Below are 11,914 nucleotides of genomic sequence, written 5' to 3' on the forward strand. Positions count from 1 at the left end.
TTTAAAAAAAAAATCCATAGGAGGTATATTTGATGTTTGTCACACATTTTTTTAAACCTTTTTATTTCAACGGCGAATTTGAATTTATTATTTTGATGGTCAAATTTATTTATGTTTCATAATTTTCTTATGTAATTTATTATAGAAGCCCCAATATTTTTTACAGATACAAATGTTAAACTAAAATATAACCGCAAAAAATAATTTTAAATTATAATATAGCCGCAAAAATATTAGTTTTAAATTTTTTTTCTTAATTTTTTCTCCTTTTCACTCTTATTTCTTTCTTTTTATAATTCATATTTTTACAATAAAGAATAAATGGAAAAAATAAAATAAAAATAAGAAATTCAAATAATGATAATCAAAAAAATAATTAGTGTGAAAAAGATTAAATACACTTCTACCTGGATTTCTTAATGAAGGAAAACAGTTTCTGAAAAGTGTTTTTCAATTTTTTATTTTTTATGTTTGGTTGGTCAAATTTTTAGAAAAATACATTCTTTAAAAAGTCAAGATTCTTAAAAATGAAGAAAATGAGTTTTCATCAAACAAGGATAAAAAGTTACATAGGAGACATTGCAAATTTATTATCTTTTCCAAAGATCCGCCACCCCCGAACCACAACTCCCCACACTATCCCGCTCAAAGAGTGTTTTGCTAGAATACATATAAATGATTTTGGGATAATATTTTTTCCCTTACTTACCGAACACTGAAAAATAAATACGAAACTTACTTATTTTCTAACAAAACATTCTTCAGGAAATATTTTCCTTCATTCCAAACACAGAGTTGAAAGTGAAGAGTATCTTGCATCCTTACCAAGAAGGCTCGAATAGTACGAATACGGATTTAACTGGACCCCAATTTTCATACCGGAACCCGAGTGGAAAACCAAAATAGAAAGACTTAGTAAAGGTCCAATAATATTCTTAATCTCCTAATACAATAATTCACATAATGCACTACATAAATAAATGAGTGCAGAAATGCATTCCCAAGTATGCGCCTTAAATACTCCCAACAAATTCCATGTCCTATGAGTATAGAAATGCATTCCTAAATGAGTACAGAAAACTTACCATGGATCATCTGATAAACGAAGATAGCACCTGATTATGTGTTTCAGCAATCTTGATGAAGGTTGTTCAGCTAAAGCACCAACCATATTCCCTAAAACATGGGCTACTTCAAAAAACCTTTCTGATGTGTTACAGATGTAATCCAGACCCACATCATCTAGAAGGATTTTTTACAAAATGAAAGTTGCAACCTGTCAGCATGAATTAATTAGATGCACGAAAATCTAATCAACTCAAGGGAGGATGTAATTGGAAAATGGCTTTGGGGAACCACAAACTGTTTTTTGATAGTTCACTCCCCATCTCCATCGTGCACAAGCAATGCGGAATTATCTCCGTCGAAACAAGAAAACTAATAACTTCAGTGTCATCTACCTGCGCAGAGAATATCAAAAGGAACAAAATGCATTTAAGCTTTAGAATCACAGTTTATTAAGATAGGTTTTGAATACCATAACTAGCATCATGAGCTCCTGAAATTATAACTAAGCATGGTTTCCTTCTCATGTCATTCCCAGTAGATATGATCATGAATGAAATATTTATACTAACAATGGAAGTAGAAGAAGAGATGTGAAATACAGTAGACATATTACCTTCACGAGGGCACCAATGACACCTAAACTTGTAAGCCTCAAATATTGAAGAGGTGTTGACTTGCTTGTTGTATTAAGAAAGGGGTACAGATACAAAGGAATATATGCTGCAAAGTAGAAAATGTCAGAAGGATTTATTCGAGGGAAACCAACTATCACAACTATGATGGATCACAATTACAATATTTATCATCACACAAAAGTCTATCCAGATCTGTTGAACACATCATTGATTATTGTGTCCATTTCTTTGGTTCTTTTTTTATTAAAGATGTACTTATAAGTTATTGAAGGTTACAAAGCATTTACATGAATAATATGGGGCTGGAGTAGTTATCTAAGACAACATTCTTGTGTTGCACCAGCCAGCGCTTCAATGAACCTAACGCCACAAACAAGTAATCTTCATTTCTTCCACTTTATGGACATCATTGACTGCCAGTGATGAACGGTCATTATTACTTGACGGCTGTGAATTCCAAGGAAAAGAAAAGCTAAGTATAATTTTCTTTTTTCTACAAGTAATGGATTAGATAAATCCAAGTATAATGTCTTCATATGTAAATCAAATTCCAATTCTCCTCCAAAGATTTATCAGACGAATGCAGAGTGGCATTAATTTGATATTACTTGGATCTTATTTTTTAACTTGTGTCTGTGGAATTCTTTTTGACGAGTAAATAAGAGTTGTATTTAAGTGAAAAATGATACTAAGCAAGTGCCTGTGGTATAAGACTAAAGAGAGATAACTATGAGGAGTGTTGAGATTTTTGTGTCCGTTTCATTGTTATGGAAAAGAATTTGCATCCACAAGCAACTGCAAATCAACATAAGCAACAGTTTTTTCGTTTTCCAACGACATTCCACCTAAAAGTATGAGTCAGAAAAGGACAAAAAAAGGGCCAAGCTTATTGCCATGGAAAAACAGATAAAAGAACTTTAAAATAAAAGGAAGAGAATCTTCACCATTTAGTAACAATCTGGTCTCAGGGTGAGACGCTACACACTGCTAAATAGAAAGCAATGAAAAACTATTTCAATAGGTACGAATATATAAGATTTGACCTTGACCAGCAAAAACTAAAACACAAAGGCATAGTGGGAATACAATTACATCTTAAAGCATTTATACTATAATAAGTGTAGATATTTGGAAGTAATACTTGTCATGCTCCAAGAAAGAAATAAACTTAAAAGTTAAACCATTTCACTACTAACAAGTATTTTTTTATAAGGAAAATAACAACATACCCAATGAAATTCCACAAGTGGGGTTTAGGAAGGGTAGGATGTACGCAGACCTTACCACTACCTCATAGAGATAGAGAGGTTGTTTCTGAAAGACCCTCGGCTCAAAAGTCACAGTTCCAAGTAAAAGAGAAATATAATATATATAGCATAATGGCACAAAAAACCGAAAAGCGATGCAAATTTTACGGGACAAGAACAATAATAATAGCAAAGTAATGTGATAAAGTGATGATCAAAGGCAATAACAACACAACTATAAAAGCACGCCTAGACCTACAACCACCCTAAACCGGCACAAGGCCAGACACCATTCTATCCCTACTCGCCTTCTACCCTAATCCACGACCTCCACTCCTTTCTTTCTAATTTCATGTCCTCAGTGATATGGAGTAGCATCATATATTGTCTAATCACCTCCCTCCAATACTTTTTTCGGTCTACCCCTACCCCTCCGCATAACCCCAAAATCCAACCACTCGCACCTCCTAATTGGGGCGTCGACACCCCTCCTCTGCACATGCCCAAACCATCTCAGTCTCGCTTCTCTCATCTTGTCTACCACAGATGTCACTCCCACCTTTTCCCGAATAACCTCATTCCTGATCTTATTTTTATTTTTTACAAGGAAAATAAAAATAAAAATTTGAACACCTTCCAGTCTGTTGCATTCACCATCCACCTCTCTTGATACATATAACACAACCCCAAACATATCCAGTTTTCTATACCTCTTTTGACAATAACTCATTACATTAAGATCACCAACAAGAATGTAATAGAAGCAGTATCAAGAATCACAGAGAAAAAGTCCACAAGGAAAAGAAGTTAATATACCTGAAGAAGTGCTAGTACATTACAAACTCCATTGGATTGTGCAGGAGTCGGGATTGGTGGCGAAAAAACAGGGTAGATAGAAACTTTCTTCTGCAAATATGCAAATTAACATTTACAAACTTTTAGAAATAGCTAGTGACTTCCACACTATAGAAATAAGAATCAAATAGTTGACAGAAAATGTCTACAATATAAGTTCAAGAAATACGAATGAAATATTAGAGAGAATAGGATTCATGTGCATTTGAGAGACGAATAAACTTTAGAATTATAATGAAACCCTTCTAAAATACCTGTAGGAATGCAGAGATACTACCAAATGAGTGCCACAATAACGGGGCCAAATCCTGGAAAAGTTCCCTCTTCTGGAAAAGGAAAACAAAGGCAATAAGTGTTTTGAGAAAAATATTAACACTATTTAGCAGAACAACAAAATGATACCCAACCAAAAATGCCAAATTATTTGGTGTTCTACATAAACACAAATATGAGCACATTGCTAAAGAGGAGCCAACAGAAAAATAGGAGTATTAAGGCAGACACCAACTGATTAACCATTGCTCAAAACGAAGAAATTATAATTATGCATCCCGAGGGAGACGCCGGAGTTAAAAAGTCTTGTTTCATCAAGTAGAATACCAATGCTGCTCTAGTTAATCAGTTATGCAACCTTAGTTAGAACACTAGAGTTGAAAACCAGGAACTAACCTCTCTGCTAAGATTCATCAACACATAACAATAGCAAAGAAAGAATATTGTCTTTTTAAGCACGTGTGCATAACTATTCACTAGAATTGAGATGGTAGAAGTAACAATACATTCATAGTTTATTTACTATACAACAGTCAGAAAATTTCTACTTGCTAACTATGAAGCTATAATTTCACATTGATTGGTTTTTCTCTCTCCAAGAATTGAAGCTTCTTCATAATGAAATAGAACGATCCCAGATGAGATTACTTGAACCATTCAGATTATGATAGGTACATGGAATTGAACCTCTGAATCTCTTTTTTCTCCTACTATTCTCAACAAGTATCTAATAGGTAAATTCGTCAGTGAATTTATCCAGTTGAGGCATTCTTGATTGATTGAGACAAAGCGATTCCCTCAATACAGCTTAACTCTGTCAAGCCGATAGCATCACTTTCCATCTCAATTTTTGGCGAATTCAATTACAATTCAACTCTCTCAAGTGACAAGCATTAAACAGACATCAAAACCCTCAATTTTATAGAACTTCACCATAATCAAGGATTGAAATTATAAAAAATCATGCCTGAGGAATTGATAGATTGCATAAAAAGATAGGACAGTAAACTATATATGAAAGTAAACATCTAAATGAGAAGAATAAACCTTGGAAAATTCAATAAGAGCATTTTTACGAAGATTAGGGTTGCGGAGATCAAGTACAAGGTTTTCAGCAGATTGCATTTTTCGATCCTTATTGGCCGGTGCTCTGGCACTGGAAGACGATGACGACATACCTCCTACTCCTCCGAAATTGCCGACACCGACTTAGAGAGACTGAGGTAAGTTTGCCATTCTAAAGCCTCAATCGAATGCTTTTATCGTTTTCTTCCTTTCGCTTTCCTTAATTTATTTTCTCCCCTCTTTCTTCTGTTCCCGAATTGAACAAAGAAAAAATTCACTATTTGATTTAATATTGCGGCACCATCAATGAAGAAAAAATGTGTCATTCACGTGCTTATGCCATCTAGGATTATTTCATAGTAGCAATAAGTTCTTTTCGAGATTGATTTGGTCTTTAGTTTTTTCGGGATAAAACCTAATTAAAGTAAATAATAGTTTTCGTATTATTTTTCTATTAATTGTGATTAGATTTAATCTTTGATCTATTCTAAGGAAATTATACTTTTTTGATAATGGAATTTGTAGATAATCAATGAAGACGATCATTAATGAAATTTATAAGTCATTTTCTGATGTAATTGAAGACAAAAAAGGAAGATTTGTGAGATTGTGTTGAATGATATCTTCTTCATTTTTTTGTGATCGACTTAGTGTTTAAATTCTTTGGGATAAAATCTAATTAAAATGGTAGTTTTTCCTATTGCTTTCTATTAACCTGATTAGATTTGATATAAAAAATGAGGGCAATCATAGTAAATTTCATAATAAAATTTACTAGTCATTTTTTGATGTAATTTGTACATATCATCATATCAATGATAGCCCCACCTGTGTTTGTATTCATGCACCTTAAGACAATTTGCTTGGAATACTCTAGTCATATTTCTCTAGGGTATGGTACACTTTTTCATGGCATGTATGACTAATGCAAGCATTAGTTATACAATCTATTGTGTGTTAAGGCTTGCATTACTAATACCATGGATTTCTAGATATTAGTAATGCAAGGGGATTTAATGCTTGCAATATTATGGTTAAAGACTCAATTACCCCTCAAAACCCCTTTTACATCTTTTCCATCATAATTGTTGAGGATATTTTTGTAATTAAATATTTTTATGCAATGCATGTTAGTTTTTAATACACTAAACCAAACAATGCATAAGAAATATTCTATGTATAATTAATGCAAGCATTACTAATGCAAGCATTACTAATACACTCTATTTAGCATTATTTTAATACACTCTACCAAACGACTCATTATTGCTACTATCAAATGTTCATTTATGGCATAAGCATGTGAATGACACATTCATGGTGTCGTGATTTTAAATCAAACGGTGAATTTTGTCTTTGTTCAGTTCGTTAATAGAAGAAATAGGAGAGATAATAAATTAGGCAAAGCGAAAGTAAATAAACGATAAAAGCATTCAATTGAGGCTTTAGAATGGCAAACTTACCTCAGTCTCTCTCAATCGGTGTTGGCAATTTCGGAGGAGTAGGAGGTATGTCATCGACTTCTTCTAGTGCCGGAGCACCGGCCAATAAGGATAGAAAAATGCAATCTGCTGAACAACTTGTACTTGATCTCCGAAACCCTAATCTTTGTGAAAACGCTCTTCTAGAACTTTCAAAGTTTATTTTTCTCATTTAGAGGCTTGCTTTCAAGTTTCGTTTACTGTCATATCGTTTTATGCTTTCTATCGATTCCTCAGGGCGTGATTTTGTATAATTTCAATTCTTGATCACCGTGAATCTATATATTGAGGGTTTTGATGACTTTTAAACGCTTGCCACTTGAGAGAGTTGAATTTTAATTGGACTCAACGAAAATTGAGATGGAAATGATGTTTTCGACTGCCGAATTTACCTATTATATGCTTGTTGAGAATAGTAGAAGAAAAAGAAATTCAAAGGTTCAATTCCATATGCCTATTATAATCTGAATGGTTTAAGTTATCTCATCTACGATCAATCTGACTGTTGTATAGTAAATAAACTGTGAATTGCCATCATACTTCTACCATCCTACTTATAGGAAAAAATAGCAACACACAAGTGCTTACTAAGACAACATTTTTCTTTGCTACTGCTATGTATTGATGAATCCTAGCAAACAACATTAGTTCTTGGTTTTTAATCCAGTGTTCTATCTAAGGTTGCATACCTAATTAACTAGAGCAGCAGTGGTATTCTACTTGATAAAACTGGACTGATGGGCTTCGCGTGTCCCTCAGGCTGCATAATTATAATTTCTTCTTTTTGAGCAATGGTTGAACAGTTGGTGTCTGCCCTGATACTCCTATTTTGTTGCTGACCCCTCTTTAGCAATGTGCTCATATTTGTGTTCATTTGGAACACCAAATAATTTGGCATTTTGGGTTAGGTATCATTTTGTCGTTCCACTAAATAGTATTAAGATTTTCCTAAAAATACTTATTGCCTATATTTTCCTTTTTTAGAAGAGGGAACTTTTCAAGGATTTATCCCTCTTATAGTGGCACTCATTTGGTACTATCGCTGCATTCCTACAGGTATTTTGAGAAGTGTTTCAGTATAATTCTAGAGTTTATTCGTCTCTCATATGCACATGAATGCTAAAGTACCATTCCGCACTCTGATTCCAGCATTTCTTCTATCTATTCATAAACACATTTCTTCAGTGATTACTGATTACCCATGCTTCACACTGCACCATTAAAAGCTAGGAATAAAAGGAAGCATCTGAGCGACCTTTTACAGCAAAGCTATTAAGAAAACGTTCTTAATGGCCTTTCGGGGTTACTGGGGAATTCAAATGGTAAAAATTGAAAATGTCTTGTAGAGTCCTAGTTTTTTTCCTTGACATCTTGTAGAGTCTTGACTGATAAAAGGTTTGTGAAATTTCTGGCTGGGGAGGGAGTTGGAGTTTGGCCCATGGGTTGCAGGTTGCTTCCCTTGTTGAAATTTGTATTCAGTTCATTGCAAGACTGTTTTTCCAATAATGGAAACAAGACAATTTATGATATTTCATTGGATATGATGGATTGCTTTACCAAAGGCTGGAAGAAACAATTGAATAAAATGATTTGGGGTAAAAATTGGAAAGAATATACAGGAAAAGTCACAAAATAGAATCCCAATGTGCTTTTCAGTAGTTGTTGTATGTTGATGGAACATTATGGAGCCAAAACACCACTTCGAGGAGACGTTAACCCCCAAAAAAGAAAATATCACCACTAGAAAGGACAAACTATTTTGTCATTTGAATCGAATCTCAAATTAATTGTTTCTGTGCCTTGGTCCAACATAGATTGTAAACAGAAGTTACTATAAATAGGTGGTTGTATGATTTATCAGAACCAATATTATTGGATCAATTAAAGTAACTCTTTCTACGATGATGATGAGATTCTGGACTTCATCATTTCTTCCCTTCCCAATTTTATTTTCAATGAAACGAAACCCAAATATGAATTCTTCTTCATGTAGAAGAAATACAAATTTCAAATTGTAACCTTCTCTCACACATACACAACTTTTTTCCGTAATGGCAAATATTATAAAAGGATTGTGGAAGCACTAACCTAGTGTGTCAAAATTAAAATTGTGCGAACCCCTAAAAATGTCCAGCATGGAATCTATTACATAGATCAGGTTGCGCCGAAAAAGCTAGCAAAAATTACATGTGCTTAAAAGTGACAATCTTAGGAAAAGCTTAAAATTTAATTGCAAGAAGAGTTTCAGTAAAATACCAAAAAGAATCACAACTGAAATTTTTTGTTTTAGGAATACATCTTAATCATTTCTTTCAACAATTGGAGAATAACACATTAAAACATTACTAGAGGAAAAAAGTTTTGCCTCTGAACATTATCAAGCATACATAATGACAACTCAAACATCACTCGGCTTGCAGCAAAAGTCACAAAAACATTAAATAGGGGTATGGCTTGAATCAGTTTGATGCAAAGTTTACAAGGATAACTAGCTTACATGAAAACAGGTTCGATAAATAATAATTAAAACCCCTTGTATACTAAGGCTGAGGCTGTAAATTATAAGCACTTACTAAAAGCCAATAAGCCTGCGAGACTCAACTCTTTGATTCCATATAATCACATTTTCATGTTATAATAGAAATCCAGAGGAATATATATAGAGAATTCGTATAGCCAACCTAACTAATTGGGATTGAGGTGTAGTTGATTGATACATTTGTACTCGAAATCAAGAGAGGATAAGGAAAATAGAGTTTTTATAAGATCCCTGGCCAGCACAAACTTAAATAGTAAAAAAGAAACTGACCACCCAGACAGAATTCACATCAAAGTCACAATCCAAATATACAACCCCCAGTACCGACTCCACAATGTCTGCAAGAACCTTTGGCGCTTTTATCATTCCTCCATAGAACTCCATCTCCTCCTCCTATTGCACTGTTATCACGAATTCCTTCACCTACGTGCAAAATCAAAGTCTCCTCTATGAAAATTCCACGTAGGAACTATTGTAATCAGTTTGACAATCTTATGCCAATGAAATGAGCAATGATACACTGTTACCAAAGGCAAATGAAGTGTCATATGCAATGGCTAGCTGGAATCTTCACTATCTGAAACAAGTACGACCTTAGAAGTTTGAAGACTTACAGAAGGAAACAAAATGGACATACATATTGGATAAGATGCAACTGTCAAACTAGACAAGCCAAACCAAAGGACTTTTTCGATTAATATGTTTTGTAATTTTTGGGAACTTGCTTATATGAGCAATCCATATAGTAATTGGGAGGAGTTCTCCCAAGTTCATATTTTCTTCTTAGTTTACTTTTATAAAGCTAGTTACTCTCTAACATGGAGGAGTCCTCCACAACTTAGATGGTCAAACTGTCCTTTGAGCATTCATCTAGTTATATACACATATTTAAAGGCCTTAAAGTGAAAGGGATGGCATGTCTCCCTTCTTTTATGATTTCAAAAGATCAAATTGTCACTTCCCTTCCTTCATGTATTTAATATTTGAAGGTAAAATACACAAATTACCCTCGCAAACTTATCCGGAAAAGCCTATTACACGCTTTAACTTTACGGCATTCCTTTACACCCTATTCTTGAGGGGTTATTTATTCTTTTAACCATTTTTTGTACATTAACATACGAGGCAGAGGTCAATATCTGACCAGTGCCATCACTAGGGGGGATTTATCTTAATTTATTAAAATTTTTACTTGTATAGACTCTCTATTATATGCTTAAATAGATACCTCTTTGTTTGATAGTTACTCCCTCCACCCCCGAAATACTTGTCACTATCTGCTTCTCGATTGTTAAATTATATGAACTTTAACAAACATTTTATGATGTATCTTTTCACCACATTGATATGGGATGAATTGCAACATATAGTACTGTATATATATCTTATGAATATCTAAATTTCAATTTCAAAACTATAAATTAATACAATTCAATTTAGCTCCGAAGATTAGTCAAATTGACTCGAAAAGCCAAAAGCCACAACTATTTTGGGAGGAGGGAGAAACTACACAATAACAATGTGAAGTAGATGCATATAAGTTAAATACTATTATGTACCTTTTCATCCAGGATTGCCGAACCGCGGCGGAGGTACCTTTAGAGGCCGTGCCAGACGGCAACTCTAGCAAGGTCAGTTAGCTTACCACAATCAACGTCAGGGTAAGTCACGAAGAAATAACTGAAAATAGCTATGCCGAGAACGGCGTCGCCGATGAACGCCAGCCACTGGTAATTAGAAGCTGAATTAGGACAGGAAGAGTGAGTAAGGTGTTCTTCTAGAAGCTTCGTGTTGTTAAATCTATACTTCAATAACTCTTTCTCTGCCATGTTTGTAATTTCTTCCTCCGGCGGCGCACGGAGAGACTTCTTTCCGCCGAGGAGGGAGGTGTATCAGGAAAAAGGTGCAACGACAAATTTACGTTTTCTTTTTTACTGAACAAGGATTATATATTGTACGGAAAAGGGTCTCCAAACCCCTCCAACTATTGAAGAATAAAAATATTTTATTGGGCCTAAAATGTATTTTAAGTCCAAAAATGATCTATATTTTTATGGGAAAATTACTCATTTACACATGTTATATTATCATATTTGCTAATACTCTCAACTAGTTGAAAAAATATCAAAAATCTCTATTTTTTTAACTCTCTCACTCTTTCACTGATACATCACTTTTACCTTATATCAGTTATCCTAAATTCACGCCTATTCTTTCATCGGCGGTTTTTTTTTTCCAATTTTAGTCCATCTATTACTCAATTTCAAGCTTCTAAGTAAGGTATATTCAAGTTTTTCCTTTACTGGTATCTCACTTCATTCTCACCTCCTTCGATTTTCTCTGTTTTCTTCTGTAATTTTTTTTACTCATATTGTTCAATGATACACATGGAATTCGCTCCATCTTTTAGTGTTGGTCTCACTCAGTTGAATAAAAATCAAGAAATTCTTATTTCACCGGACGAGGTTAGATCCAAACGTCGTAACGATCCATCAGTGATGGATAAGCTACGTGAGAAATTGAAGTCGAAATTTCAAGTTCAACATTCACCCAAAGAAGCCGACAAGAAGATTGAAGAGATTTCAACATGCCCTAATCTCCCAAAGGTATGAGTTCATCTAAGATATTTTTTTAATATCGTTTTTATGAAGATTTACTGTTTCTGATACATATAATTTTATGTATTAGATTCGTATGTATCAACCTTTAATGATTCTGATACATCGAGTTTTTGTATCAAATGCTCATGTA

The 11,914-nt window shown here is 33.9% G+C and overlaps 2 protein-coding genes across 4 annotated transcripts in view; both read right to left on the minus strand.

The window, feature by feature from the left end:
- Positions 1–11,063, minus strand: part of LOC129876032 (serine/threonine-protein kinase VIK-like) — a 29,515-nt gene extending 18,452 nt beyond the window's left edge. The window contains exons 1-7 of one of the 3 annotated variants that reach the window (XM_055951320.1): positions 10,723–11,063; positions 9,434–9,586; positions 4,060–4,131; positions 3,767–3,856; positions 1,991–2,116; positions 1,682–1,788; positions 1,086–1,460 (exon numbers count right to left, since the gene is read on the minus strand). In XM_055951320.1, coding sequence (XP_055807295.1) covers positions 1,086–1,088 — 3 coding nt within the window. In that variant the 5' untranslated portion in view covers positions 1,089–1,460; positions 1,682–1,788; positions 1,991–2,116; ... (2 more) ...; positions 9,434–9,586; positions 10,723–11,063. The remainder of the gene's footprint in view (positions 1–1,085; positions 1,461–1,681; positions 1,789–1,990; positions 2,117–3,766; positions 3,857–4,059; positions 4,132–9,433; positions 9,587–10,722) is intronic. The other 2 variants (XM_055951321.1, XM_055951319.1) reach the window with 2 other exon arrangements.
- LOC129875800 (uncharacterized) lies at positions 1,314–5,254 on the minus strand. The gene is made up of 4 exons (XM_055951036.1): positions 5,126–5,254; positions 4,060–4,131; positions 3,767–3,856; positions 1,314–1,460 (listed from the first exon to the last, which is right to left on the minus strand). Exons 1-4 carry the CDS (start codon positions 5,252–5,254, stop codon positions 1,314–1,316), a joined length of 438 nt encoding a protein of 145 aa, XP_055807011.1.
- Positions 11,064–11,914: the final 851 nt, after the last annotated feature.

This window comes from Solanum dulcamara, chromosome 12 (genome assembly GCF_947179165.1).
Source record: "Solanum dulcamara chromosome 12, daSolDulc1.2, whole genome shotgun sequence".
Lineage (NCBI taxonomy): Eukaryota > Viridiplantae > Streptophyta > Magnoliopsida > Solanales > Solanaceae > Solanum > Solanum dulcamara.